The 25,622-nt window shown below is 49.6% G+C and overlaps 9 protein-coding genes across 9 annotated transcripts, besides 2 other annotated features; 7 read left to right on the top strand and 2 right to left on the bottom strand.

Annotated features, from left to right (window-relative positions):
• Window positions 1-759: 759 nt before the first annotated feature.
• On the bottom strand, window positions 760-3,268 carry NFIA_081880 (ankyrin repeat domain-containing protein; the record flags this gene model as incomplete). Its single annotated transcript, XM_001260138.1, has 3 exons — window positions 760-1,697; window positions 1,847-2,818; window positions 2,872-3,268. The coding sequence occupies 3 exons, from the start codon at window positions 3,266-3,268 to the stop codon at window positions 760-762; spliced, it is 2,307 nt and encodes a 768-aa protein (XP_001260139.1).
• Window positions 3,269-3,485: 217 nt separating this feature from the next.
• On the top strand, window positions 3,486-4,160 carry NFIA_081870 (uncharacterized protein; the record flags this gene model as incomplete). Its single annotated transcript, XM_001260137.1, has 2 exons — window positions 3,486-4,022; window positions 4,074-4,160. The coding sequence occupies 2 exons, from the start codon at window positions 3,486-3,488 to the stop codon at window positions 4,158-4,160; spliced, it is 624 nt and encodes a 207-aa protein (XP_001260138.1).
• Window positions 4,161-10,931: 6,771 nt separating this feature from the next.
• Window positions 10,932-10,961: a microsatellite.
• Window positions 10,933-10,957: a microsatellite.
• A 2,470-nt stretch (window positions 10,962-13,431) lies between the features above and the next one.
• NFIA_081860 (uncharacterized protein) lies at window positions 13,432-13,755 on the top strand (the record flags this gene model as incomplete). Its single annotated transcript, XM_001260136.1, has 1 exon — window positions 13,432-13,755. One exon carries the CDS (start codon window positions 13,432-13,434, stop codon window positions 13,753-13,755), a length of 324 nt encoding a protein of 107 aa, XP_001260137.1.
• A 965-nt stretch (window positions 13,756-14,720) lies between these two features.
• NFIA_081850 (uncharacterized protein) lies at window positions 14,721-17,480 on the top strand (the record flags this gene model as incomplete). Its single annotated transcript, XM_001260135.1, has 1 exon — window positions 14,721-17,480. One exon carries the CDS (start codon window positions 14,721-14,723, stop codon window positions 17,478-17,480), a length of 2,760 nt encoding a protein of 919 aa, XP_001260136.1.
• A 587-nt stretch (window positions 17,481-18,067) lies between these two features.
• On the top strand, window positions 18,068-19,158 carry NFIA_081840 (HNH endonuclease signature motif containing protein; the record flags this gene model as incomplete). Its single annotated transcript, XM_001260134.1, has 4 exons — window positions 18,068-18,277; window positions 18,360-18,617; window positions 18,670-18,831; window positions 18,880-19,158. 4 exons carry the CDS (start codon window positions 18,068-18,070, stop codon window positions 19,156-19,158), a joined length of 909 nt encoding a protein of 302 aa, XP_001260135.1.
• Window positions 19,159-21,491: 2,333 nt separating this feature from the next.
• NFIA_081830 (mRNA splicing protein SMD1) lies at window positions 21,492-22,042 on the top strand (the record flags this gene model as incomplete). The annotated part of the gene is made up of 3 exons (XM_001260133.1): window positions 21,492-21,505; window positions 21,586-21,635; window positions 21,741-22,042. 3 exons carry the CDS (start codon window positions 21,492-21,494, stop codon window positions 22,040-22,042), a joined length of 366 nt encoding a protein of 121 aa, XP_001260134.1.
• A 486-nt stretch (window positions 22,043-22,528) lies between these two features.
• NFIA_081820 (S-adenosylmethionine-dependent methyltransferase) lies at window positions 22,529-23,305 on the bottom strand (the record flags this gene model as incomplete). Its single annotated transcript, XM_001260132.1, has 1 exon — window positions 22,529-23,305. One exon carries the CDS (start codon window positions 23,303-23,305, stop codon window positions 22,529-22,531), a length of 777 nt encoding a protein of 258 aa, XP_001260133.1.
• A 431-nt stretch (window positions 23,306-23,736) lies between these two features.
• On the top strand, window positions 23,737-24,207 carry NFIA_081810 (succinate dehydrogenase assembly factor 3; the record flags this gene model as incomplete). Its single annotated transcript, XM_001260131.1, has 3 exons — window positions 23,737-23,913; window positions 23,967-24,066; window positions 24,137-24,207. 3 exons carry the CDS (start codon window positions 23,737-23,739, stop codon window positions 24,205-24,207), a joined length of 348 nt encoding a protein of 115 aa, XP_001260132.1.
• Window positions 24,208-24,881: 674 nt separating this feature from the next.
• Window positions 24,882-25,527, top strand: NFIA_081800 (GNAT family N-acetyltransferase; the record flags this gene model as incomplete). The annotated part of the gene is made up of 3 exons (XM_001260130.1): window positions 24,882-25,137; window positions 25,192-25,301; window positions 25,357-25,527. 3 exons carry the CDS (start codon window positions 24,882-24,884, stop codon window positions 25,525-25,527), a joined length of 537 nt encoding a protein of 178 aa, XP_001260131.1.
• Between the last annotated feature and the right edge of the window lie 95 nt (window positions 25,528-25,622).

Below are 25,622 nucleotides of genomic sequence, written 5' to 3'. Positions count from 1 at the left end.
GTCCTGACGCGGATAGCATGCCTCATACATCACCCGGAATGCACGCCAAAGCCTAAACAAACACCCCTTGCGCGACGCGCACGTATAAATGTCTTACACTAACTGGACTTTCACCACACAGGCCACAACTTTCCTTGTACTCATATGAATTTGGAGAACTCAAGAGCAAAAGCAGAATGTATCTCACTACCCTTGCCCTAACTGCCCTCGTCGCGATCACCGCAGCAGAGGAAACATTCCCAACTGTACGTCCTCCATTCTCCCACTCTCCATTGCAGGGAACTAAGTGTACTTCAGGTCATATTGAAGATGCGAAACGGGCTTACGGTCCTTAGCGGCTCACCAGGGAATTGTCTCACTTATACTGTGCATCAGTGCGTCTACATATGAAGAAAAGAAGTGCAAGTGCTGACGCTAATGACGCGTAGGCCTGTTGAAACAGTCCAGATTAACACGCCTTGTCGGTTTTACGAGTGAGTGCTTCCTCCATCCCTGCAGGATTGTTTTGTTCGTGTTGTACTGATGGATTGCTATTGCTATTGCAGTGAGATTGAATGTGCTGGGAATGGAACGGATTATTCGCCTGAGACTGAGATTCCTGTGGCGGCTGTAACGGAAATTGGGAGTGTGCGTTGTGGGGAGGAGGAAGACCTGGAGGAGAACTAGCATTCTGTCCAATTGTTCTGGGATGGAAGGGATGTAGTTGGTGCTGAGTTGAAAGGCTTGGTCCATTAAATATGCTGGATATCTTGCATCCGTCTAATCAAGATTGTTCATCATGAATTTTGCTCTCAATCCCTGGAAGACCATCCACGCGTCCCATTTCCTCCGCTTGATATCATCCGGTTCGCAGACAAGACCACAATCGGCACAGCACGGCGGAACACTCCATGGGAAGAACCCGTTCCAGCATAGGAAGATGTGTTCGGTGTCCGAGCAAGTATCCGAGCTCATGCTCTCCTGACTTCCGTCCTCGTCGTCACTGCCGCTGCAGGACTCCCAGTCTGAATCCGCAGATGGGGAGCCTTGCACCGGCCGGACGTCTTCGGAGACGCCCTCCCTGCCCAGAACATCGTTCATGGACAACCCAACCCTCTCCACAGCCAAGCACCACTGGAACCAAATCCGTGGAGAGCTCAGCGCAAAATCCGACGGACTGTGTCCGTATCCGTCTCGCAGGTTCGGATCGCATCCCGCCTGCAGCAGGATGCCGAGCCTTGTCTCCAACGAATCACCCTCCAACTGGCCGTGCACGGATTCGGGCCCTGAGAATGCCATGGCCAGATGCAGCGCGCCCTCGCCGAGGTGGGACGTTGCGTGCGGATTCGCGCCCCACTGGAGAAGTTCCCGGAGCACCACGACCCCATGCCATCGTGGAATGCAGGCGTTGTACAAGAGTGGGGTGAGGCCGTCGGCGTTCTCGTGCTCGATGTCACAGCCACTGCCGACTAGTAGATTGATTAAGGCGACGATCTCGTCCTCATTGATGAGCTCGGAGCCGGGAAGGGTATGGCTGACGGTGAAATGGAGGGGGCTGCCGCCGAGAGCGACGGAGTTGATGTCGCAGCCGGCGGAGATGAATAGACGGAGGATACGGTAAAGGGTTGCTTTATGGATGGTATAATTGGTTGCTCGGTACCAGAACGCATTTCGTACGTCGTAGATCGCGTTTGCTCCATCACTAGTCCTTTCAGATGCTGCTCCGGTTCAGACTTCCAGAATGGACCTACCTGCGGCAATGGTTGGGGTCCGCTCCTTCATTGAGGAGGAGGTCACACATCTCGAAGCGGAGGAGTCGTGCAGCGAACTGATCGGTCAGATTGAACGACGCTGGAGATTGGAAAACCTACAGATAAGAGACTCTCGTTTTCCGTATTTCGCACGGTGGGAGAAAAATCCCTGCTCTTCAAAAGTAGCCGTAGTGAATGTATGTCATTGGCCTCGATACATGTAAATATAGGCGATGTCGTCTCGACGATCGCGTAGGCTGAGACATGCCGCGTGATTGTGGGCTTGCTCAACCCGTCATGAAGCCTCGAAAGCGAAACAAGAAGACCATCTTCGGCCACCTGTGGATTGGGCGCCAGGAGAAGAAGAATATCGGATGCGCGGGCGGATATCGAGTCAGCATCTTTGGTCCACTGGACCCGGATGGAGACTTTGCCCGCGGGAGAATCTTGAAGCACAACCTGCGATGATACGATCTGCTGAGTAGGTTGCAATCTGTTTCTTCGTTTGTCAAGGGTACTGCCTGCGCTATGTCGCCTACAAGCACGGGTGACATTGTCGCTCTTCTGCGAGCTCGTCTTGATGAGGGCCGCGGCTTTCTCATGGCTACTCGCAAGCAGACTCTCCAGCTCACTTCGAACCCACTGCACATCTATATCGGACAGCTTTTCATGTCCCGGTTGGGGAGTCGACAACAACTGTAATGCTTCTCGGACCTTGGATTGGAGCAACATCAGAGGCAGAGAAGCGCGTTTAACATCTTCAAAGTTGTCCCAGCTGTCCATGGGAGATTCTGTCTTGTCATCCTGCTTTTCGATGCGTATTTTCATAGCTGTGAGCTGTGCCATGAGCGCGTCGATAGCCTCGAGAGACTGCGAAAAGTCAGACGGGGGTTGACCTTTCTCTGACCAAGCCAAAGGCTTGTCATCGGGATGCGAGTGCGGAAGTATTTGACTACTGTCTCTGATAATCGACACAGCATCATGGATACTATCCAACCGATTCTGAACAGCAAGGTCATTGAAACTGGTCACTGTCAGCTTGAATCCAAGCTTTCCAGGTCGATAGACAACTCCCACCTTCCCAATACCTGCAGATTCATGCTCAACTGTCTCTTGCATCTATCCAGATTCCGAAACGAACGCTCCAGCTTCCCTCCAAGCACCAATTTGACCCTTCCGCCCACCATCTTCAACTTCTGCCTCGTACGACCGGACTCAACATCGAGGTTCTTGGCCACAATAGCCGCGATATTATCATACTCTTTCTCTAGGGATTTGAGCGTCGAGTAGATATGCATAACCGGTGAGGTCTTCTGCAAGCTCAGTGAAGGCAATCTGTCCTGGTACTCATCACAGTAGCGATGGACATTTTCGAGGAGGAATTCCACCTCGTGCATCTCCACCTGCAGCTGTTGGATTTCTGCGGGAACATTCTTCACAGCCGCAATGAGCTGGTACGTTTCCTTGCCGATGCGACATATTGTGTCGATAAGGCCGATGACGGCAGCGAGGTTTGCTGTGAGCGACAATGGATCCATAGATCCATGAAACTTTTGTGAAGTTGCAGGTCCATGTTGAGGATCGACGGCGGGGTACGAGCTGAAAAACAACGAGGCTGAGCATGCCGGAGGCTGAGTCTTCGTGTTGGTGGGTATAAATATCCCCCAATCTCCCACTTAGAACGCGAACATGACAAGATTTCATTTTTTTTTTCTTTTTCTGCTTCAAAGGGAGTACACATTGCGATCAAACGCAATGGATTCTTCCGTCAAATCCCCAGGCTACAATCGCTATGCTGCCGACTTCCTCTCAGCAGTGAACGGCCCCTCATCTCCTAATTACTCACATCCTCCGCCTCAATACACTCCTCGTGATCCGTATTTGATGTACACGCAGGCAGTCCAGACCGCCAACCAAAGCGAATACTATTATTCCCGACCGGTGGCTACACAGGAATCGGCGAATTCAACTCGGCAGGATGAGTACCATCACTACCGAACCAATCCCAATTTCTATCACAACCGTGATCCGCCGCTGGCAGCGGACCGAAATGCATCTTTAGCAACGCAGAACGAGTACCACTGCTATAAAGACCAGCCCGAGTTTTATCACCATCGACGTGATGGCTTGAATATTGCTTCGACAACACCTCAAGGCTTCCCGATGGCGATGCAAGCGGCTGCGCCTACAGCCACTGAGAATAAGCTAGGCCAAGTGGCTCACCAACGAGGCTTCTACTATACTCGACCACAGGCGGGGCCTCCGCCAGCGAGTGGGCAATTTGTCTCACCTGTATGACAATTCTAAAGTTCTGGCATTTCGTATAACTGACGAGAATACTAGCCGGGTTCGCAGCAACAGCAAGCATACACGAGTTCGATGCGGGATGCTTATTATCATCGCCGGGACCAGGGGAATCTACGAAAGTAATGAGGGTACGTAATGTTGTCTTTGATCCATCTGTTTATAAAAGGAAGCGGTATCTGGTATACCTTAATAAGCAATGTCATATCCATCTGAAGCCTAATGACGGAGTTGAGTGCTGGACCACGCACTGTACAAACAAGGCAAGCAATCAGGGAAGCATTGCAACACCACGTATAATATCGACTGCTGTAAGATCACCCATACTTTAGCTTGCTGGGTCTCGCTTCCCACGATCTGCATCACGCCGTCCAGACGAAGAGCAAGGCGCGACATTTCCGTAACTGCAGCCGCAGAACTCCCGGATTATAGGGACCTGTTCCTCATACGAGTAGCGAGTCTGTCCTGCATCCGCGAAGATACCAGAGGTTCTCAATGTATAGCCGCCAGAAAGCCTCAGTACGAAAGACCGGAGACCCACGTGTCTCTCGGGAACTGTTTGCTTTCCGAGTAGCGACATCCCTTGCAGGCAGACGACGTGGACAAGGTGGAGTCGGCGCGAAACGCACTGGAGCATCTCCACGAGGAGCTCGCAGGTGACGACGAGTATGGAGTCGGCGTCACAAGAAGTTGGCAGTTGGTGCATTCTAACTGATCCAGGGTGATCGAGGTAATGTTGGAGGACTACTCGTCGTCGTTGTCGCCGAGCTGCTGCATGATGCGCCGGTACTATGGATGCAGAAGCGTCCCAGACTATTACTGAGGACGGAGTGGCAGTAGTATTAGTTGGACTTGGTGCTATGGAGTTGTAATTGGAAGATTTGGGACTGCCTTATGTGCGGATGCATCGGTCGATGTGTCAAGCGTGTCAAAATAGAGAAAATCTGGTCTACTGGACGGAACTTTGGTCTTAGTAAATTGATCATCTGCAAAGTATTAGAGCCACTTACCTTGTTCGTACCGTCACAAACTGAAGAGCACCGCTGGCGCCTTCAAGGTACTGTAACTTGGGATCGATTGCCGCTACAAGCTGCGTCCAGTCGCACGGTACAGCAAAATCCCTCTAGGTCAGCCGTCAATTCGTCGCCTCGTTGAAAGTTACTGTATCGTCAGCTTCAGTGTCAATTAGAGCACTTCAATATAGAACACATACTTTTGTGTAGCGTTTCTTTCAGATTATTAGACTATACCTGAGACACGCCAGTTGTCCGTAGGCTGAGGCCGGCGTCCATTCCAGAGGACCTTGCGATATGACTTCCTCACTTCTAGTTGCTCCCGATGGCATCTTTGGTGATTCTGTCATCCCGTCCTTCTTCACAGCGTGCCTCTGGCGGCTTCTCTCATTTCTGGGGGGAAGATGCTAGTAACCAACTGGAGACGCATTATTGTAATCCCCTTAAGAATCAGTGCGCCGAAGCTATTGTCTCTGTCGGCGATAAGATCAGAAACTGGATGCGTTATAGATGGAATACCTTCCTTTTCTGACTGTTTCTGTAAGCTGGTCAGCGGACACGGCCTGCTCCAATCTCGTGGTGATTCGAGTAAACATGTTGGCTCTCAATCAATTATGGACGCTTGCTTTTCTCAATCGCTCAAGTTTAGTATATAGCAGATATTTAAGTTAGGTTGGAGCGAGGCTGTTGATCCATCAGCTCCGAACTCTGTCTGAGAATTATCCATCTCCAGACCGGTCAAAGAGCTAAACGAACAATCTCTACCCGTAATAGCAAAAGAGTTAGGTTTATGAGCCATGGTAAGTCATGAGAAAGTGTCAGAAGGTGTATCAGTGCCTCTTAGATGGAGGAGCTCTCGTGAATACAGTGAAAAGGCACCTTTGTTAGACGCTCCCAGTTTAGCCTACTGTGAGTAAACATAAACCTGGCATTCAGTCGCACTTTAACCGACATCCAAAGCCTTAAGCGCTAGAGATAAGTAACGAGATGCTAATGACAGGATCAACTATCTGCGAAATATAGTCGATATCTCATGAAGCAAGGTTGATGCTCATTCTGACCGTGCTGTGGTCACTACTATAGCAGCGATATCACATAGAAGCCACCGGTGAAAGCCTCCGGCGTATTCTAAACTGCATATGCTGTACGATGTAATATCCACCCTCTCGCATACTGCAAGTCTGCACGCCATATCCTGTCGTCTCTGTTTCTTTAAATAGACTATCAACAATAGTCGATATGCCCTGAAAATTCATCAGCCAGCTGCAAACCTGCTCGCTGCTGTAGTCTTAACTCTCTATCATGTCTCGTTTACGCAGCGTCTCGGTGATAGATGGTCCTTTTGCATGATGTCTTCTTATCGAATGTCGCTTACACTCGCACCTAGTACTTTCTCCATGAGTGTTGATCTTGGACCCGCAGACGAGGCGGGACGATACTCATTCCTCGAATGATACTAAACAGCCAAGAATCGCTCCGTAGTGTTCATCTTGGACCGGCAGACGACGGCCGAAGCTCGAACAGCCAAGCACTCAATAGCATTAATGCCTCATAGTGTGAAACTAGAGGCAGGGCAAACTATCACGGTGCACGTAGGCGGTCACGCAAGTCTGATACACAAGGACGTATGATTAGACATGGAAAGACCGCTGTCTTGGATATAACTCTCCGATATAGGACAGGATCAGTAGATGCCTCTGCGAGCTACAGAGTATACTTTGATGCGCGGAGAATATTGGACACCGGCAGTTGGGGGACAACCGCTGCCGTGTTGGGCTGAGAAGTTTCTGCACTCTAGTACTCTGTACGGAGTATCTGGTAGTTGATTCTCTCGCTTCGGAATGGCCAGTCCCGAGTGATAAATTTCAGGCTTTCAGCTGTGCAAATCATCTCGGAAGCTAGTACTGCGCTGATCGTCCCGTCTCTTTTGTTTTCTGTGTAGTTCTATTCTTCCCAGTCTTGGCGGTTTATCACTGCCCCTGTACGACGCAGCGCGCATGCCCTAGACGCATGTATGTGGAAAGATCGGTCAGAATTCGGCCAACGTTGCTTGCCAGCCTGGTACTAGGCAGACAAGAGGTCTCAGATTCTCAGTGCAATAATTCAAAGACTATGAATATAGCAGACGTGTCTCTGCTAGGTAGATTCTGTATGGTTATTGGTCCCTGATACTCAATTATAGATGTGTGGAGCTGATCGACTTTCCGATGTCTATACCCCGCCATATTCATGTAGTCGTAACTGCCTGCAGGAAAGGAATTACACTCTGCTCTCCTCAGCTACGGCAGTGCCGTACCTATCCACAGAATGTATAGCCAGAGACCTCGATTTGAACGGCTAACACTTCCCAACTTCCCGAGCAACTGCGGCAGGAAGGGATGGATATGTAAAGCTTGCTACAAAAGAGTAGTGATCTCGATGCATCCTTAGCATGACGAACACGCTGGATCTACGGAGTAGTCAAGGTTCGCCCTGTAAATTCGTCGCCGTTGTGGTAATACTCCGTGTATGCATCCCATTGAACGAAGGGAACAAGCACATTCAATCGATCCCCCTGTCTTAGCCGGCGAGAACTGAGAAGCAGGTAAAATGGCCGCTGTGCTATCTGATAGGCTGGGGTAATGGAACAATGGTTGGCCGGGCTGCGCAAGCCAGCGCGTTGAGTTTCACCGAAACTTGTGGCTTCTTGGAGGAAGGTGGACGTGCAAGGACGCAAGGCTGATAAGGATTTGTTTGTTTATACTCCGTACACAATGTGTATGGACGGATGGCCAGGTTGCAGAAACCATACGCATCCTGCCAAATCAGAACCTCATGATCAGCACCCTGTTTGTTGGCTGCTTGCGTAGAATGCTAGACTTCTGCAGATCCAGAACGTTGAATGACGGCGAAGGGCTGCATGGAAGGGAGGAGATCCGGACTCCGTACTTCTTCAGGAAATCTCTCTCATAATTCCAAGGATGCATCTGTCGTGCAGATTGTTCCTTATCTCGACTCCGCAGATATTAGTAAAACAGATTCGTCTGTGCTGCAATTCCTGCAGCCTAGACACCTGCGTTTAGTCATCCCTCCCCTAGAGTGCAGTCTCCGCAGTCGTTTTCTGTCCTCTGCAGGCTTCGGTCCGCAGCTGAGGAGTTTCACCCCCAGGGTGCTATCCAAGTGGACCTTGGTGTTGAGGAAGATGTCCTTAGCGCTTTGCTCCATTCCTCCCGGCCTATCAGTTTGATCCTTGAGGGATTCACAGCCTCGTTGATCTTAACTTTAGCTTTTGTTTTTCCAGGCTGTGGTTTAGTATGGTCAAGTTCCAGACGCAGACAGGCTATGGCATAGTTGGCACCAGCATCCGGAGAGTTCCGAATGTCTAGTAAGCGAACCTATAGATCGACATCAGACAGGGAATACCAATTACCAAATGAGGCGGTCCTTCATATAGAAAGGTTTTGCCACTAGTTTAGTTTGATGACAAGATCTTGGGTAAGCATGGTTGGGCTTGTAAGCCCGGGGACGGCACCATTCATTTCCGGACGAGTATAAGACAGTGAGGCCATCTGAATAAAACGTGTTTCAGAGTTCGGTTTGCTTAATGAGCATATGCTATGAGTCTGGACTGTGGGAATCCTCCACTGTGTCGTCGGGATCCGCGGGCTAAAAAGGGGGCCGTTATTCAGGCACGATTCCATTTGGACCATTCTCGGCCCAACCATGGATTCACCTGTAGCTTTGGCGATGTTAGTTTGACTGTTAGATGATGATTCGTCGCCTGGCAATTGCCAATTCGACTACGGACGTTAAGCCGTCGATTCCAAGACTACGGTTGCTTCGCAACGTGGGCTAGTCTGAGACAGTGTACCAGACGGGTAGATACATATTCAGCAAGCTGGTGAAACGCCCTCTGGATGCACTATCAGACCATGTGGCAGTGCAGATCCGGTGGGCAAGACGACCAGAATTCGGCCGTGAAGATAGATAACTAATCTTCTCCGTAGATGATTGACCATCCACAACCCCCCGTTTAATTAAACTTTCGACATTGGGCAGACTGGTGATGATCGCCGCCTGCTGATCAGTCCTTGGCCAAATGAGGCAGTGTGATACCTTATGACCACAGTCGCTGGTCAATGATGATGAAATCAAAATAGTAGTATTTAACATCCGGTTTATCTGAATCTGGTTGTGACTGAACCATTGCTGCGCCTTCGACTCGAGATAGTACGACTACTCCGTAATCGGCCCAATAATGGTCCATCTCTGGAAACGTACTCGAACAAAGCCAAAACCAGTGTCCAGACAGGCACTCAGGATCGATAAAAGCGCAACGGCATGTGGAGGTCAAGTCGATCGCCTGATCCTGAATCCTCAGTAGCGACGGGACGGAGGCTTGAACAGAGTTGCCTACCAGCCGTGTCTTGAAAGGCCAAGCTGCTATTGGTAATTCCCAAGCCATGGCTGTGCAAACTTCCGCTAGTCCTGTAAACAGTCTGGAAGCGATTCTGGAGTAACCAGCGGATCCCTGTGACCAACAGTACTCCGTAGTCCACAGATATTCACGAAACATGAAGACTGGAATTCTATTCCATGGTGCATGAGCCAATCAGGTTGCGTTTTCGGATGGGCTCCGCCGAAGCCCCCGTTTCTATCTCCATTGGAGATGCGGACGAACCAGGTCCGTTGTGGGGGGTGACGGAGGCCCGGAGAAGAATGGCATATGTTTGGCCCTTTTTCTCCTCCTTTAACTTTCTGCAGACCGCGTTTTACTGAGAATCGTTAGCAAGCTTTTTGATGATTTCCGCTTTGGGAATTCATATATCCCGACGTTAAGGGTCGCATGATTGCTAGGAAAGCAGATAGCTAGCCATGTGCCGACACCAAACTTTCCACGATTCGAGTCGACTTCACTGCTTGGTAATAATTTGAATGTTTACCTTATGTGCTTGGTAATCGAATAATGTATACCTGAGACTTCTTGACGACTTGGTGATTGGGGAGATACTCTCCCCACGGTCTCCGCTGTACTGCCCGAGCAGAAATACAGATACTATCTGCTTTGTACATATTATTCCGTAAAGGGGTAATAGTATAGAGAGTGATGATTGGACTCAGGATCTGAACTGGACTGACCCTTGACTGCTTCTGGAAGCGATTCGCTACTTTCTCGGAGGAAGGACCGTTTCCCGCCCAAGGCGCTTCGATCGACTTTTCCCGTCAATGCTTCGATGTTGGTGGTGGTGGATAGGACATGTCATTATTGACTTTGCCCAACCCAAAAAGGACTCCAATGATTCCATGAAATGATCATGGCAAATACTCGCTTCGAGCAATGCCCCAGTAAAGAGCCTTTTTAGATCTTCACCGGAATTGCCAGGAAGGGCCTTTTTAGCCCCATAGGAAAGTTTAGTTACTACCTTGCTTTATACCTAATCAGTAACCACGGGTACCTTTGCAATCCACGTTCGTCATCATCATCGCCGCCGGTATCGTCCGGTCTATACGTGCGGAGCGCTGCGTATGGCTCTAGATAGATACACTGAGGTATGAGTATGAGTGCTGTATCGATAACTATCGTGATGCTCAATATGTAACTCTAAGTAAGGCTCCTCCAGTGATAGGTCGCTCAGGGAACTGGGAAAGGTTACGGAAACACAGGTAGTCAGCCACTTTTCTCTATTTGACTATCCGTTGAACGCCATTTTGCCCGGAGAAATCGAATCTGAAAAGGATGATTAAGAACAAGGCGGGAAAGTAATGACACATCTGGAACCTTTGTCTTGAATCATTCCGTATCCCCACGGCAAAATTGCTCAGTGGCTGGCTACAGCGAAACTTTTGGGGGCCAAAATAGAACTGCGCAAAAGTCCTCTGCATATGGCAGCGTTTAAAGATTGGGAAAAAAAAAAAAAAAAAAAAAAAAAAGAAATTACAGACCGAAATTGGCAATGTTAATATACCCGTCAGAGAAAAAGAAGTCGTTCATACATATGATGGGCACTACTTCAGCTTGGAATCTGTCGGTATGGATACCATTTCCAGGCGCTCTTCGAACGGCATGGATTGGACCGGCTTTCCCAGTAGTCAGGCAATAACGAGCCTGGTCTTATCGCCATGTGGTTTGGATCGTCAACACCCTGTAAGATTAATCTATTAAGTCACGAATAGTCGAGAACACCCGCGAGGCCATCCTCCTGGCTGACCCATTTTCGACAAGTAGAATTGCACTACTACCAGCTTGGTTCCATAACCCGTCTCTATTTGGATCGAAGAAACAGACGGGAGGTGCAGCATGTTCATCCTGGCCCCCAAAACTAACCATCAGCAACCAATCGCAGTCCTCAAAAATGGAATGCTGTGGGAATCATTCAATGGAAATGAATTCGAACACTTTCCAACTCGTGGCGCTCGTTAGCCTCTTGGGGCTGAAATTATTCTCGTTCCTTCGGAATAAAAGCGCTTACTCCTGGTTCATCTTTTCAGGAGCTTGTTTCACTTCAACGGTTGCGAAGCTATCTGTACACCCGATGTCGTCGTATGGTTGTTGTGGGTCTCTGTGGGCTTTCCGACTCTGTCAAGTAAATAGAGGCTGAGGGTAACGACGTAGGTCCAGGCATCGAGCAGATCATTGCAACGGGGATCTGCTCGTGGCATAGAAAAGAACGGATCGACATCGCACTCAGCACTATTCAGTCTTTGGTTGAGAAGCGGGTCCGCGTCGCCGTTAACAGGTGTAAAGTCAAACAGAAAGAAAATACAGAATCCAGTAGAGGACAGACGACATGTTACGTAGACCGACTTGCTCAGACAATGCTATTGACGGCCAGAAAGCAAGAACCAGTCAAAAGAGTACGGATGATGTTGGTTGAGCTGTTTGGGTAGAAGAGCGCATGTCGGAAGCCGTGGCAGGGACCCTGGGATGCTTACTTTGGACTTGAAGGGCAATGACCACGTACTAGACAGATACCGGAGTAGTATTGATTCTAGTACTAAGATTGAGGATTCAACCTAATCAGAAGCTGAGTATCCATCCTCCCGTCTAGATCCCCCGGTTCCATTGCGCTTAATTCCATATCTGTTTAACATACATTTAATCCACTCCCCCCAGGACTCTTGAATATCTATTTTCTCACCCTACTTTCCATGCCTTGAGCAGCTTAAGCTTGGGAACATTACCGGACCACTTCACCGGCTTATTCTTTCTGTGTTTATATGTACCTGCAACTCTTGCTGACTTGAGACTCACCGTACACTCCGACTTCGGTTTCTTCACCTTCGTCCCTCTTATTTAGTCCATATTCTATATGTTTCCACAGTTTCTTCGTGCCAGTGCTCTTGTCGACTTGCGTCTCTTTTTCCAAAACCCTCTGGCTCGACTACATCTCGCTGCACTGTTTCTCTGGTATCTGGGAAGAAGGATATCGTATACAGTCCCCTCACCAACAGCGCTTATCCACACGACAGTCATACAGCGGCTCCTCGGCAATACGAACGTGCAAGCCTCTCTCATTCTAAGCCACGATTAAGCGATTGATTACGCATCACTTTTCGGTTGCCTCTGTCGCACTGTGTCATACTCCGACGACACCATCTTGCGCTACTTGCTGTGTATCCAGCTAAAATTGCTGTCAATCTGTCTCTGATTGCTGGGAAGTCAGCTTGACCTTCCAAGCAAGTAGAACAGCTCAAAGCTGGTTTTACTATCAGCCTATTGTTAAGAATCTTTTAATAAGAGTCCCGGACTACGTGTCTCTCGCCTGGCGCAGTTCAAGCTCAGTCCAAGTATGGCACAAAACACGCAGAGTACGCCACGTCCCAGGCCATCCGTTTCGTATTTTACCAGTCTAACTGACGACAGGCTATGGCTGGCACAACCGGTCATCACACCCTTTGCAGTCGCCTTCAATAGGCGTTGATCAGCAGCTATGCTCGCCTCCGCCGACGCTTCCGCCGGCTGGTTTTGCAGTTGGGTACAATCCCCAACAGAGCTCGCAAAGCTACTATCACCCAGCATCCCCTTCACAACATCTCTCACAATCAAATCTTCCACATGATCCACACGGGCCTAGAAGGCAAGCTGACCCTATCTATCAGTGTTCTAGTTTAGGCATGAAAGGCTAACCATGTTAATAGTTCAGCTCTACCATACGCCTTCCCTTCTCTTTCGGGGAGCCCTCCAGCGCTTCCAGATCATGGATATGCTTCAGCGTAAGTTGTTCTGAGGAGTTGGAAGTAATTGAGTGGTTTACTGACCCTGTTAGTCCACCATACATGCTCCAGCAATCAAATTACATGCTGAGTCAAAGTCCCTTACTTCCGTAAGTATCCCTCAACAAACATCAGCTTTCAACTGGCCATCAGCTGACTGAACTGTCTATTGTAGGCCACATCCGAACCCAATGTCCGTCAGTCCTCCAGCGCACATTGTTCCGCCGGGAGAGTCCTTATATTCGTCTCCCGAATCCGTCCCTGCATCCTCAGACGTGGACCGCCAAGTACGAGTAATCAGCTCTCGGCCAAAGCCACAATGTTGGGACCATGGATGCAATGGTCGTGAGTTCTCAACCTTCAGCAACCTACTCCGTCATCAACGAGAGAAATCGGGGGTGGTTGCAAAGGCAGAATGCCCGAGTTGCGGTGCTGTCTTTACTCGCACAACAGCCCGCAATATCCACGTTGCGCAGGGAAAGTGCAAAAGTGGAAGGGAGTCATCAACAGATTAATATTGATTGATATTTCATAGCCCAGCGTTTAGTACCTCTTTATTATTTATGATACCAAGCCTTGCTCACAGCCGACCGCATCGTGACCTCAGAATCAAGTCCTAAACGCATCGAAGATCAGATGACTGAGGCACTCAAAGTTCTCCTTTTTCTTTACATCATGCCAGACAACTCCAAGGATCAGGCGCAGAGAATGTGAAAGTTCATGATCATCATTCATCAAGTGGTATTTAGGGAATTTTTCATTTGGGAATTTGGGTTAGCGATGAGCCTGTATCACCACATTGAAGAAGAGTACTCCGTCCACAGACTGGTTAGAATAGCTGTTGAAAACAAAACAACGAACAATAATTGACAGGCCATATTTCAAAAGAACTTCATCCTCTGTAGATCAATCCAGAAACTCCCAGAGGACACACTAGTCAGTAGTCTACACTGTACCGAGTATGTTCTTAGTTCAGGAAACCAAGAGTCGATGCACGTGGTGCTTACCTCACCAATCACCTGATCTCGCCGTGTCATAAGTGTACATATTGGATGGAATCATGACTAGGCGGACTATCAGTATGTCAAGCACTTGTGACTCATTCTGTGCCATCAGGATGTCGTCCGCTTTGTAGCTCAATTCTCAAATTGCGATTGACCTGGATTCTTCCCAGCTGCTCACCAGAAGAACTCCTGTCTCTTCATCCTCGTGGCTGTTTTGAGCCTACTGTTTTTATTGTCTCGATCGCATTATTCTTCGATTCGCAAGATGACTATATCAATACAGAAACTTCTCCGCATATGTGAAAATCACTTCGCTCATCGACATATAGTTAAACTTTTGAATGTGCGCATATTGAAACTTCGACTGATACGAATATAAGGGTCCTTTTATTTGGCTTAAGGCCAAATATTTCGGAGACTGTTATCCCTTTCCCTGTTTTGCTCATTCAACGCGGGTCAAATCAAGTTTGTAAATCATGGCATCTATTTTCACCTATGACCCTGACCCTCCAAGGGTCTCTTCTCCTTGGTCGACGTCGGGGTCGTCTACTCCCCAGCTTACGGCGAGTGGGAATCGTGGCCTGACGATCCGGACGCGTTCTGGCACGGAATTGGACCGTGCGGATCCAGACTTTCTGTCTGACTATGGGATCACGAAACTGGAGCCGGAACCACAAGAGGGACCCACTGAGTACAAGCTGCATCTACTTCTGCGGCCCCGTCGTCTCTACAATTCCATGACCACTGGTCATGTGGTTGGCGGTTCGTACCATTCTCGTGCAAGTTTGTCCACCTCAGGACCGACACCGTCCAGCTACGAGTCAAACTTGAGATCGGCTCAGGTGCGCTCAACGCAGAGCCGCCAGCAACGCCTGCAGCAGCTAACAACTCAATTGTTGTGGCGCCTGCAACAATCGTCACCGTTTCATTCGTCCACAACTGCCAACCTTGTGTTGCCTGTTCTTCCTGAAGCAACCCCTCAGCTTGGCACCCCGCAGAAACCAGCTCGTTTAATTCCTGGTTTGGAGGAGAGTCAGGGTGCTTTGTACGAGATTGGTGTGGCCGATGATGGGACCTTTGTTGGTCTAACGCAAGATGAGCTCGACGAGAGCTTGACCAATCTGCAGATCATGGCGGCTAGTTTGGGTTGTAAGGTCGAGATTCTTCGCAGAGTCATTGTCGGCAAATGTGAATGGGCTGAATGGCCGGAAGACACAAGTGCTGAAGCAGCCGATACCGGCCGAGTTCACACAGAAAGCCTCTGGGTCGCTGAAGCCCTCGTCAGTCCGGATTTGGAGTACTACGGCTTGATATCGCATCGCGACGAATTTGGTGGGCAGCCTCCCTCGCACGGTACCCAAACAAAGTCTATGCGCGAGGACAACTATTCCACGACCGAACAGATTCGGATCTCAATTTCTGGTCCGAGTGCAGCCGGCAAGTCGTCCCTGTTGGGTACTCTGACTTCATCTATACTCGACAATGGGCGAGGGGCAAGTCGACTGAGCCTTCTCAAACACCGCCACGAGATTTCGTCGGGAATCACGAGCTCTGTTGCCCAGGAACTCATAGGCTATGCGACTGGAGAGTCAATACAAGATCCGGTTGAGGTGATCAACTATGCGTCTGGAAACGTTGCAGCTTGGGACGACATTCATGCCACGGCGAAGGATAATCGTCTGGCATTTGTGTCGGACCTCCCTGGCTCTGTACGCTACCTCAAGTCTACCTTGAGAGGATTGATTAGCTGGGCACCTCACTATGTGTTGCTCTGTATCCCGGCCAATTGTGACGAAGAAATGGTCCCGGAACCTGTCTGTGGCACTGCAGAACAGATGACAGAAATCAATCTGGCTCTGTCACACTTGGATCTCTGTATCAAGTCGGGGATACCCACCGTGGTCGTGATCACCAAGATGGATGTTGCATCCCGAGCAGGCTTGCGGGGCAATCTCACGAAAGTCTTGTCAGCGCTGAAGCTGGCAGGCAAAAAGCCTGCTATGTTGCCTGTGCAATCCGCTACTGGTGAACAGGACGTGGACCTTCAACACATCTGCCGGACTGATGCAGATGAAGTCAAGAAAGTCATTGATGCAGCGAATAATGACTGGTCATCGACAGTTCCGATTGTTCTCACAAGCGCTGTCAGCGGTACAGGCGTAGGGAAGCTGCATGCTTTTCTCCGATATCTTCCTATCCCTCAAAAGCCGTCCTTAAGGAGCATCGTTCTAGGCGAGACATCGTCAGATACGCATATTCCCGCAAATTTGTTCGATATTGATGAAGTGTTTACCATTCCCCCATCCAAAGTCTACTCCACGTCGATGGAGCAGAACGCAAGGGAAGATCAAGGCGTTGTTCTATGCGGATTGGTTCGTTACGGGTCTATCTCGGTGGGAGACGAACTCTTGGTTGGACCGCTCCTGGTCAATCCACAGGCCGAGCCTGAGAATCTCTTGTCAGCCCCAAGAAGCCAATCAGGCCGAAGCAGACCGCCATCCGAGGAGTTTTCTACGTCTTTTTCACAGGGATTTCTGTCCGGAAAAGCGACTTTCCCCGCTCAAGCAATCTGGCAACGTGTGCGAGTCGTCAGTGTTCGGAACCTGCGGTTACCGGTGCGAACTCTCAACCAAGATCAGGTCGGCACGATCGGTATTGAGCTCCTTTTAACTCAAAACGAGCGCACTCCGCGTTTGGGAAAGGTACGAAAGGGGGCTGTCCTAGCCGACTTTGGGCCCAGCGGCTCGCCCGCAAAACCCTCGCTTTTCCACACTGGATTTGTTGCTAGCTTCCCCGCCAGCGAGTTTACGTCGTCCATGTCTCCGCCTCTACTGCTAGGTGGCAACGCTATTGCCTATGTTTCCAATATTCGGGCTACTGTGAAGGTGACTTGCGTTACTCTTGCAGAGGATGAGATTATATCTTCTCCGCCATCGCCTACGGAGCCGGACTTCTTCAGCTTTGACAGCGATGCTGTTGATCGTGGGAAGGAACATGCATCAGAAGTGACTAATGTGGTCAATTCGGCGAAGAATACAAGTCATGGAGATGTCAAAATCTCATTCTCCTTTGTTACGTCGGTCGAATGGGTAGAATCCGGTTCTCGTGTGCTTGTCATACCTGGGTCTTCTACAGTGTTGTCCCCTGCGCAAGGCTCCGCACCACCTCTTGGTCTTGGGGGCTTTGTGGGTAGAGTCTGCAATGTCGTGTCTTCGGAACTACAGGAGAGTAAATGATACTCGGGAAGACTAGGTTCCAATTGTTCTTTTTTGGAGTTGTATTTGTTTGCATTAATTTGTCAGTTAAATTCTCAACTTGTTCATAGGGTCTTTAGGAAATGACGTCTGCGGTAAGTCAGTAGTGGCACGTGCTGGACTTGGGTACGCTAGCCTGACTGCCTGAGGCCACTGGTTACGACTAGCTCTTCGCTTGGACACTGTACTTCGAACTATGAGTGATTTGTGATGCCATTCTCCTCTCGGTTGTGTTTCTTCAAATTCTCTCCTTCCCCTCGACTTGAGCGGTCGCTACGACTGCTGTGAAAACCCTCTTCCTGTAATGACAAATGAGTGGGAATTGCAATATTCCGCATCTGGAACTGTTTTCCTTCACATCGTCTTAAAAAGATACGTTTTTTTCGATCATACAATCTTGAGCTTGACAAATGGTGAACGTTGAGCCTCCTCATCCTGAAAGTCCTATCTCTCCAGCCATATCAGACATTGAAGATCCTACCACTCCGCCCATTTTGACCAGATTAAGGGAGCTCTCACTGTCTCCAGACGAGGGAGACGCTGTTTCTGATGAAGAAGCATCAAATGAAATGCTCGCACAGTATAAGCCTCGAAATACAAGAGATGAGACAGTCAGAATACTCAGGAGCTTTATCGACAATTTGCCCGTGAAAAGTAAGAGAGTGTTGACCAAGTACATCAATGTCAGCAATGATGACAATTTATTCGATCTGGCTCATCATCTCCAGACGGCAATTCTAATACCGAGTACGTATATTATACTATACCCCCTTTTTTTTGTTTTTGTTTCTACTATAGTGTGGCTAACATTTCTTTCTCACAGTGAGGGCACAAGGTGGGAAGACGCCACGGGTCACTGAGTCACCCTTGTCAGCAACAGATAATACAAGAGATAATGTGGCGTCTGAAATGACGCAGTCGAGTACTAGAAGAAATCATCTAGAATGGCTGAAGAAAACCTGCTTGGAGCGTGACAACTACCAGTGTGTTGTGACAAAGTTGTGGGATCCTATAGCTGAGCCTATCTTTAACCTTCAGGAACAAGGCAAGATGACTGCCAACACTCGACTGGTGCATATAATCCCATTTTCTATGGGATGCTGGGACAATGATTGGAAGGTTAGTTTCTATCCCCAGTATAGTTAAGGACTTTCTAAAGAAAGTACTTTAGGCGAAGGAAATCGCCCAATCTTGGGAGACCTTATACCTCTTATTTCCCGACATCCAAGAGATTATCAAGCCCATTACAATCAACTCCCCCGCAAATGCGATGACCATGAACACAGTTGTCCATGAAGATTTTGGCAGTTTCAAGATTGCACTCATACCAACAGTATGTGTTTCTCCAAATCATAAAATTATTATATACTTACTTGACCAGGACACAGATAGCACATATAGGATTAAGACATACCCACTGCATCAGACTCTCGTTGACCAATTCTATGAGAAGCCCATAACCTTCACCACGCACAGCGGCTCGGAATTGCCTAGTAAAGTCCTTCTTGAAACTCATGCTGTGATCGCGGAGATTCTACATGCGTCGGGGCAGGGGGAGGAGAAAATTGATGAACTCCTCCGCAAGTGGGACGATATTGGATGCCTGGCATCTGATGGAAGTACGGATCTCGAGAGCCTTCTTTTGTTGGTGAGTCAGTGAGTGTGCATTAGGAGTTAGGATTACCGTCAGAGACTGGCAAGATGCTCGAGACACTGGTTGTCCTGGCTGTGGCTCGCATGGTGATTTTGTCAGTTATCTGTCATAGAGTTAGATTCTCGACTTTTTTACGTAGTGTCCTCAAGTATTGACGTCTCCACTAAGTCAGTAGTGACGTGCAGGCCCGGGGTAAGCTAGCCTTACTGCCTGGGGCCACTCAGTTACAACTAGTGAATAATCTATGAAGCTTCAGTTGTGTTTCTGCATTCCCTCCCTAAACTTAAACAGTCGGTACAACTCCTGTGGACATTTTCTCCCTGTAACACTAATAATCAATTGGCAACGAACAATAATTGCAATATTCCCGCATCTGGAACTATTTCCCTTCATACATCTTGAATAGACACGTTCTGTCGATCATACCTACGATATCGAGCCTGGCAATGGCGAACGTCGACGCTTCTACGGAGTAGTCCTGTCAGTACTCTCTCTTCAGCGATATCGATGGAAGATCCGAGTCCGACTCCGGAACCTGAATCTATTGTTTCTGCATTACGAGCAATATCGAAATCCCCCGACTTGGCTGATCCTGCTGTTGAAGCAGACTTGTTCTGTGCAAAGCTTTCAGGATATAACCCACCCCCCCAATGGAAAAGGTCAGATGGTCCAAATTCTTCAGAGTTTCGTTGACCATTTGCCGCCCTGCGGCAAACGCGTAGTCATGAAGTTTGTCGTCTCCAATGGGGACGACAAACTTCACGGCCGTGCTGATTCCGTGTATGTATCTTCATTCCGTTATCCTACAATGTTCCTTTTCTCGTGCCTACCATATTGTGGCTAATATTTCTTTCTGTCTAACAGTGAGAGCGCGAGGTGGTAAAATGCCGCAAGTATCAGAATCACCTTTCTCTGACACTGAGTCGTGCTCACAAATGGAGCAACGGTCTCTGAAGGAGCTATGCCTAAAACGGGAGGCCTACCAATGCATGGTTAATGGTATATGGGACCGTCATGCTATGCATAGACGCCCCAAGTCAAAAGGGGAAACCCGAATTAGCACATATCATACCATTCTCTATGGGAAAATGGGAAGATGCTGATGAGGTTAGTTCATCCCTAGTACAGTTAAGGAAGGACTTTCTCAATAAGGTACTTTAGAAGAAAGCCATCGCGCAGTCTTGGGAGACACTCTATATTTTATTTCCTGATCTTCACGGCGTTCTCAAACCATCGGATGTAAACAGCCCGCAAAATGCCATGACGATGTTGTCTCCGCTCCACTCAAGATGGTGATCAGCTCATCACCTTTAATCAGCATGCAGATTATGAGCTACCAAGCCCGGTACTCCTTGCCACACAACGGCGATTACTGAGATCCTCCATGCCTCTGGGCAGGCTGAGCAGCTCTATGAGCTTTTACATGATTGGGCTACAATTTGCTGTCTGGCGTCAGATGGCAGTACGGATCTTCAAAGCCTCCTGTCACTAGTACGTGTCCATTGGGGGCTTACTATACGGCCGCGCAACGCTGGTGATGGCCTGTCTGTCGGAGCGTTGCAGATCTTGGATATCGTGACTATACGACACGAGGTCGGGATCGGCTACATCGAAATTCAATCCAAGTGCTATGACATTGTCGAGACAAGCGCGGCGACAAGGATGACGGCCTAAATGATACAGACGATAGGCACAGCGAAGGGCTTGTTCCAGGGGGCGGCCCGTGGCCAGCCTCGGACATGAATGAGAGCGAGGATGAAGATGGGATGGACAGCGTCATGGAGTCGAGCTCAGAGCTGTCCGACTACGGTACTTCATCCGATGATGAATCCAGCTCTGACTGTACTCGATCCCGGATGACGTTCAGCTCAGGATATCTTGTTTTATGATGATAAAATAGCCATTTTAAAGCGCGGCACGGTGTTCTGTAAGGATGTTTCGGAGAATGTTGACGCTGGTGTGGACTGGCTTGTTCTTTTTTGTACGAGATACCATTTAGCGATGAGTCAAGATCAATATGATGAAAGCACACTTTTTCTACGGACGACATGCCAGTCTTTCTAGAAATGCCTGTGGAGCTCGTACAAGATCGTGGTCACGAACTCACGATTCACGAAACGGATAGTTTGAGAATTGAGTCACGTGCTCTAAAGCTTCGCCATTCCTCGCAGGATCAGCTTGAGCCGCGATCACTTTTGGGACATCAATTCGCAAGAGACTTGGCGGAGACAACTGCCACTCTTCCTGGTCAACTCTTCATTTACCTCGTCTTTTTCAGCTACATTTCTTTGTTCACAGCTTTCAGTCAAAAGAATCTGTGTGTTTTAATATCCGTCAACATGAAGCTCGTTCGGTGAGTACATTGCAGTAGATTGTAGTCTCTCACTGGGACGGCTGGCTACAAGAAGAGGAACTGACGTTCGGCTTTCCCAGGTTTTTGATGAAATGCGCCAATGAAACGGTGACGATTGAACTGAAGAATGGTCGGTCCTCCTTGTCACATGGCGATTGGGCTGGCCTCCAGCCGGTGTTCACGACCACGCCGTGACTTGACATTGGCGCGACTGACATCCTCTGGATTTAAACAGGCACAATCCTCCACGGCACCATCACCGCTGTCTCTCCTCAGATGAACACCTCTCTGCGCACCGTCAAAATGACACCCAAGGGCCGCGATCCCATCTCCCTAGACACGATCAACATCCGCGGCTCCACGATCCGGTACTACATCCTCCCCGACAGCTTGCCTCTCGATACCCTGCTCGTGGACGACCAGCCGAAACCCAAGAACAAGGCGCGCAAGGAGACGGATCGGGGCCGCGGTCGCGGTGGTGGTGCACGGGGCGGTAGAGGCCGGGGACGCGGCCGGGGACGGGGACGTGGTTTCTAGACGGGCACTGTGGCTAGGTTCTTTTCCGTCGATGGCTTCGGGAGTTTACTTGTTTTTTTCTTTCATGTTCGTGATATGTTTGGGTGACATTCTCTTCTTTATGCTCTTGTGATGATGGGCGAAGAAAAGCAATAATCTACGACTTTTCCGTTGAGCTTCTTGGTTGAGGGGGAATGTCCCAGCAAGCAGAGTGGTGACCGTGGATCCGAGGGCAGATACGGTTGCATTGTGAGCGGTGTTACAAAGACGTCTGTGAAGACCAGCAACAGTCCTCATCCGGGCAATTGGCAACGAGGCCGATATGGTCGAGAAAGTCAATGGACACAGTTCAGACGAATATGATCGTGGTGCCAGATAGCTACGGCATGTCATGGAAGGTACGGCAGTGCCTCACACCTGTACCTACATCAATTCAATTGGCATTGAATCAAGACCTGAATTTGGATAAGCGCTCGCCAGTATGCATGTCGTAATGGGTATATAGCACTATTGAGAAATATCCCTCCATATCCTCACAATCACCAACTTCTCCCAACCAGCCTGCGTCCCACTATTCCCAACCGACTCGGCCTTCCACCCCCCTCCCCACCCCCGTATCCTCTCCTTGACCTCCTCCGGCCGGTTCTGCGCACAGAGCAGCACATACGCTACCCCACGCTCGGGATGCAACACGCCCGGAACCGCCTCAAGCAACCGATTCGTCGTCTCCATCCCATCCATTCCCCCCGCATACGTTAACGACAGGTAATACGAGTCCCGCTCGAACTTGGCCGATCTTGACAGCGGCTCCGCTGCGGGATCGGCCTCCTGCTCCGTCACCAAGGGCAGACGCGGCAGTTCCTCCGTCGGCACATACGGCGGGTTGAAGAGGAGGACGTCGACGGAGCCCGGGCGCAGGGGGCTGCAGAGATCACCCAGCACCGAGGCGACATGTGTGGATTTCAGGGCTGCGGCTGCTTGGATGGCTGTTTTTACCGTAGTGCGGGTGGCGACGCAGGCATTGCGGTTCACGTCTGTGCCGAGGGTGAGGATGTCGCGGCGGCCGAAGATCTCGTGGGAGTTGGCGGCGACGAAGGCGAGGACGACGCCGGAGCCGGTGCCGACTTCGACGACTAGCGGGGTGGTGCTGGTGCTATTGAAGCGCTCGGAGAGCCATTGTGATTCGGAAATGGAGGAGAGCGTGTCGAGGAAGAGGTAGGAGTCTTCGGAGGGTTCGTAGATGGTGTCGAAGGAGACGTGGTCTGTCGATGGGGTGGGGAGCATGTTTGCAGCTTGCAGCCTTGCAGTTTAGTATCGATATCGATAGTGAAGCTATCGGCCCGAAAGGTTTGAGCTCGAAGCTGTCAATCGTCAATTGACGATGTCGCGCTGTCGTACAATGCGTAAATATAGCGCCAGATCAATTGAGATAGCGACCTGACACAATCAGCACTCAATTCCAAGCGAGTCCTCCTTCGCGCAGACTTACCTGCATGGATAATGGAAAAGGTACAACGGTAACTGCTGCGGAATGCCGACCCTATGATTCGCCATCTCCTCGCCGCCTTCCGGGATGCATCTCCAACCGCGGCAGTATCATCATATTCATCGTCATCATACAGTCCTCTATCTCCACGCTCCTTTCCCTCAAGCACTCTCAGGCCACCTACACCATGCGTCTCTTCCACAGATTACTAATGGCCACGCCCTCAACAATGGGCTCCAAATCCAGCCTCAGCGAAGCCCTCGCCCTCCTCCCCCCACTCCACCTCTACCGCCGCATCCTCCGCGTCCACCGCCGCAAGCTCGATCCCGAGATGCGCATCCTGGGCGACTCCTACGTGAAAAGCGAGTTCCGCGCACATAGGAACGTAGAGAATCCGCTGCATATTGTACGATTCCCCTTTTTCCCTCAGGTCAGGTTGAGCAGTGCTAAGGCGGGCAGATCGGCTTCTTGACGGAGTGGCAGCTGTATGCGCAGAAACTGGAGGGTGATGCGTGGGTTGGGGAGAAACTTGATAAGTCGAAGTTGGAGAAGATGAGTGGTGGGTTCTACAGCTACAATCTTATTTTGGGGTTCGGGGTATACTGATGCTGATTTGTGTGTGGTTGTAGATCAGCAGATCGGGCAGCTGTATGAGCTCATGCAGGCAATCAAGAATCCGGATGGGGAGGGGAAGGAGTGATGAATGATACCCTTGTCTTCAAATCATCGGCTAGGGTATGCAGGATAGTGGTGGAGAGTTGGTCTAGCGGCAACAGTCGAGTTGTGAGGCGGAGGATCGGTAACGACCTACGGAGTATGAGGATTTGATACCTCAGTGTATATTATCATGCATCGGCACGAAAGGCTCGCTACGGGTGGATGCATTTCTGTCATTTTCACGGCGTTCATGTATATATTTAGCTTGCATTAGTTCAGCGGTATAAGATTTCATGCATGCAGCTGGGTCTGGGATCATAAGCACGAGCATGACCATCAATTGCCATCAACCTTCAATAAGCTTCAGTTTACAATATTCAATTCCCTCGGAGTTGCCTACATATCAAGCGTTGTGTATATCAATGATTAACTGCAGCTCACGCCCTACCATCTACAAGTAATGACTAATCACCTTGACCAAGAAAAATATACTTCGGCTGGACCGATAAACCGAACAAATATATATACAGAGCCATTCCCCTACAGAAGAAGCAAACTATATTCCCTACCCAACCAAGCAAACAGAACAAAATGCCATCCAAAACAAGCATAATGGAGAACCCCTCCTCCAAAATCCCCCCTCCGGCATCAGCCCTCCAAAAAGCCCCAACCCTGAGACCCCGCCGCGGAGTCCTAAAAGACGGCACGCCCGTCACAATGTACCCCATTGCGCACGGGGCCTCGAGCATCCCGTCGGGTCTGGTGGCGGCGCTCGCTGACGAATTCCGCGCGGAGATCGAGGCAGGCTGCACGTATCCGATGGAGGAGCCGATGGGCGAGGCCAAGTTCGCCGAGTACTGGTTTGGGACGTTTGCGGTTGTAGCCCTGACGGGGGACGAGGAGGAGATCAGGGAGGGGAGGGATTGGAAGAAGGAGTGTTTGGGGACGTTTTATATTAAGCCGAATTATCCTGGTAATTTACTCTGCATACAGTTTGATTGATTGGGATGTAGTGCTGACGGAGTAGGCCGATGCTCGCATGTCTGCAATGCGGGATTCCTGACTACGGCTGCGGCGCGAGGCCGAGGGGTAGGGATAGTTATGGGGGAGACGTATCTGGAGTATGCGCCCAAGCTGGTAGGTTCTCTGTGCTTCCTGTGTATGTTGCGACAGACCAATTGAGCATCAATAGGGGTACAAGTATTCGGTATTCAACCTCGTATTTGAGAATAACGTCGCCTCCGTCAAGATCTGGAAGAGACTTGGATTTGAAGTCATCGGACGAGTGCCCGGGGCTGCACGGTTAGAAAATAGCGAAGACTTGGTGGACGCATTGATCTTTGGAAGGAAGCTGGGGGAATAGATGCATATTCAGAGTATAGAATATGAAGTAAATAGGCATAAATCTACCCGCAAGGTATCACAATGTATTGAATAAATAACCATACACCGAAGAAT

Source organism: Aspergillus fischeri, genomic scaffold (genome assembly GCF_000149645.3).
Source record: "Aspergillus fischeri NRRL 181 1099437636264 genomic scaffold, whole genome shotgun sequence".
NCBI classification, from domain to species: Eukaryota; Fungi; Ascomycota; class Eurotiomycetes; order Eurotiales; family Aspergillaceae; genus Aspergillus; species Aspergillus fischeri.
This window is presented reverse-complemented; position numbering and strand designations above follow the sequence as displayed.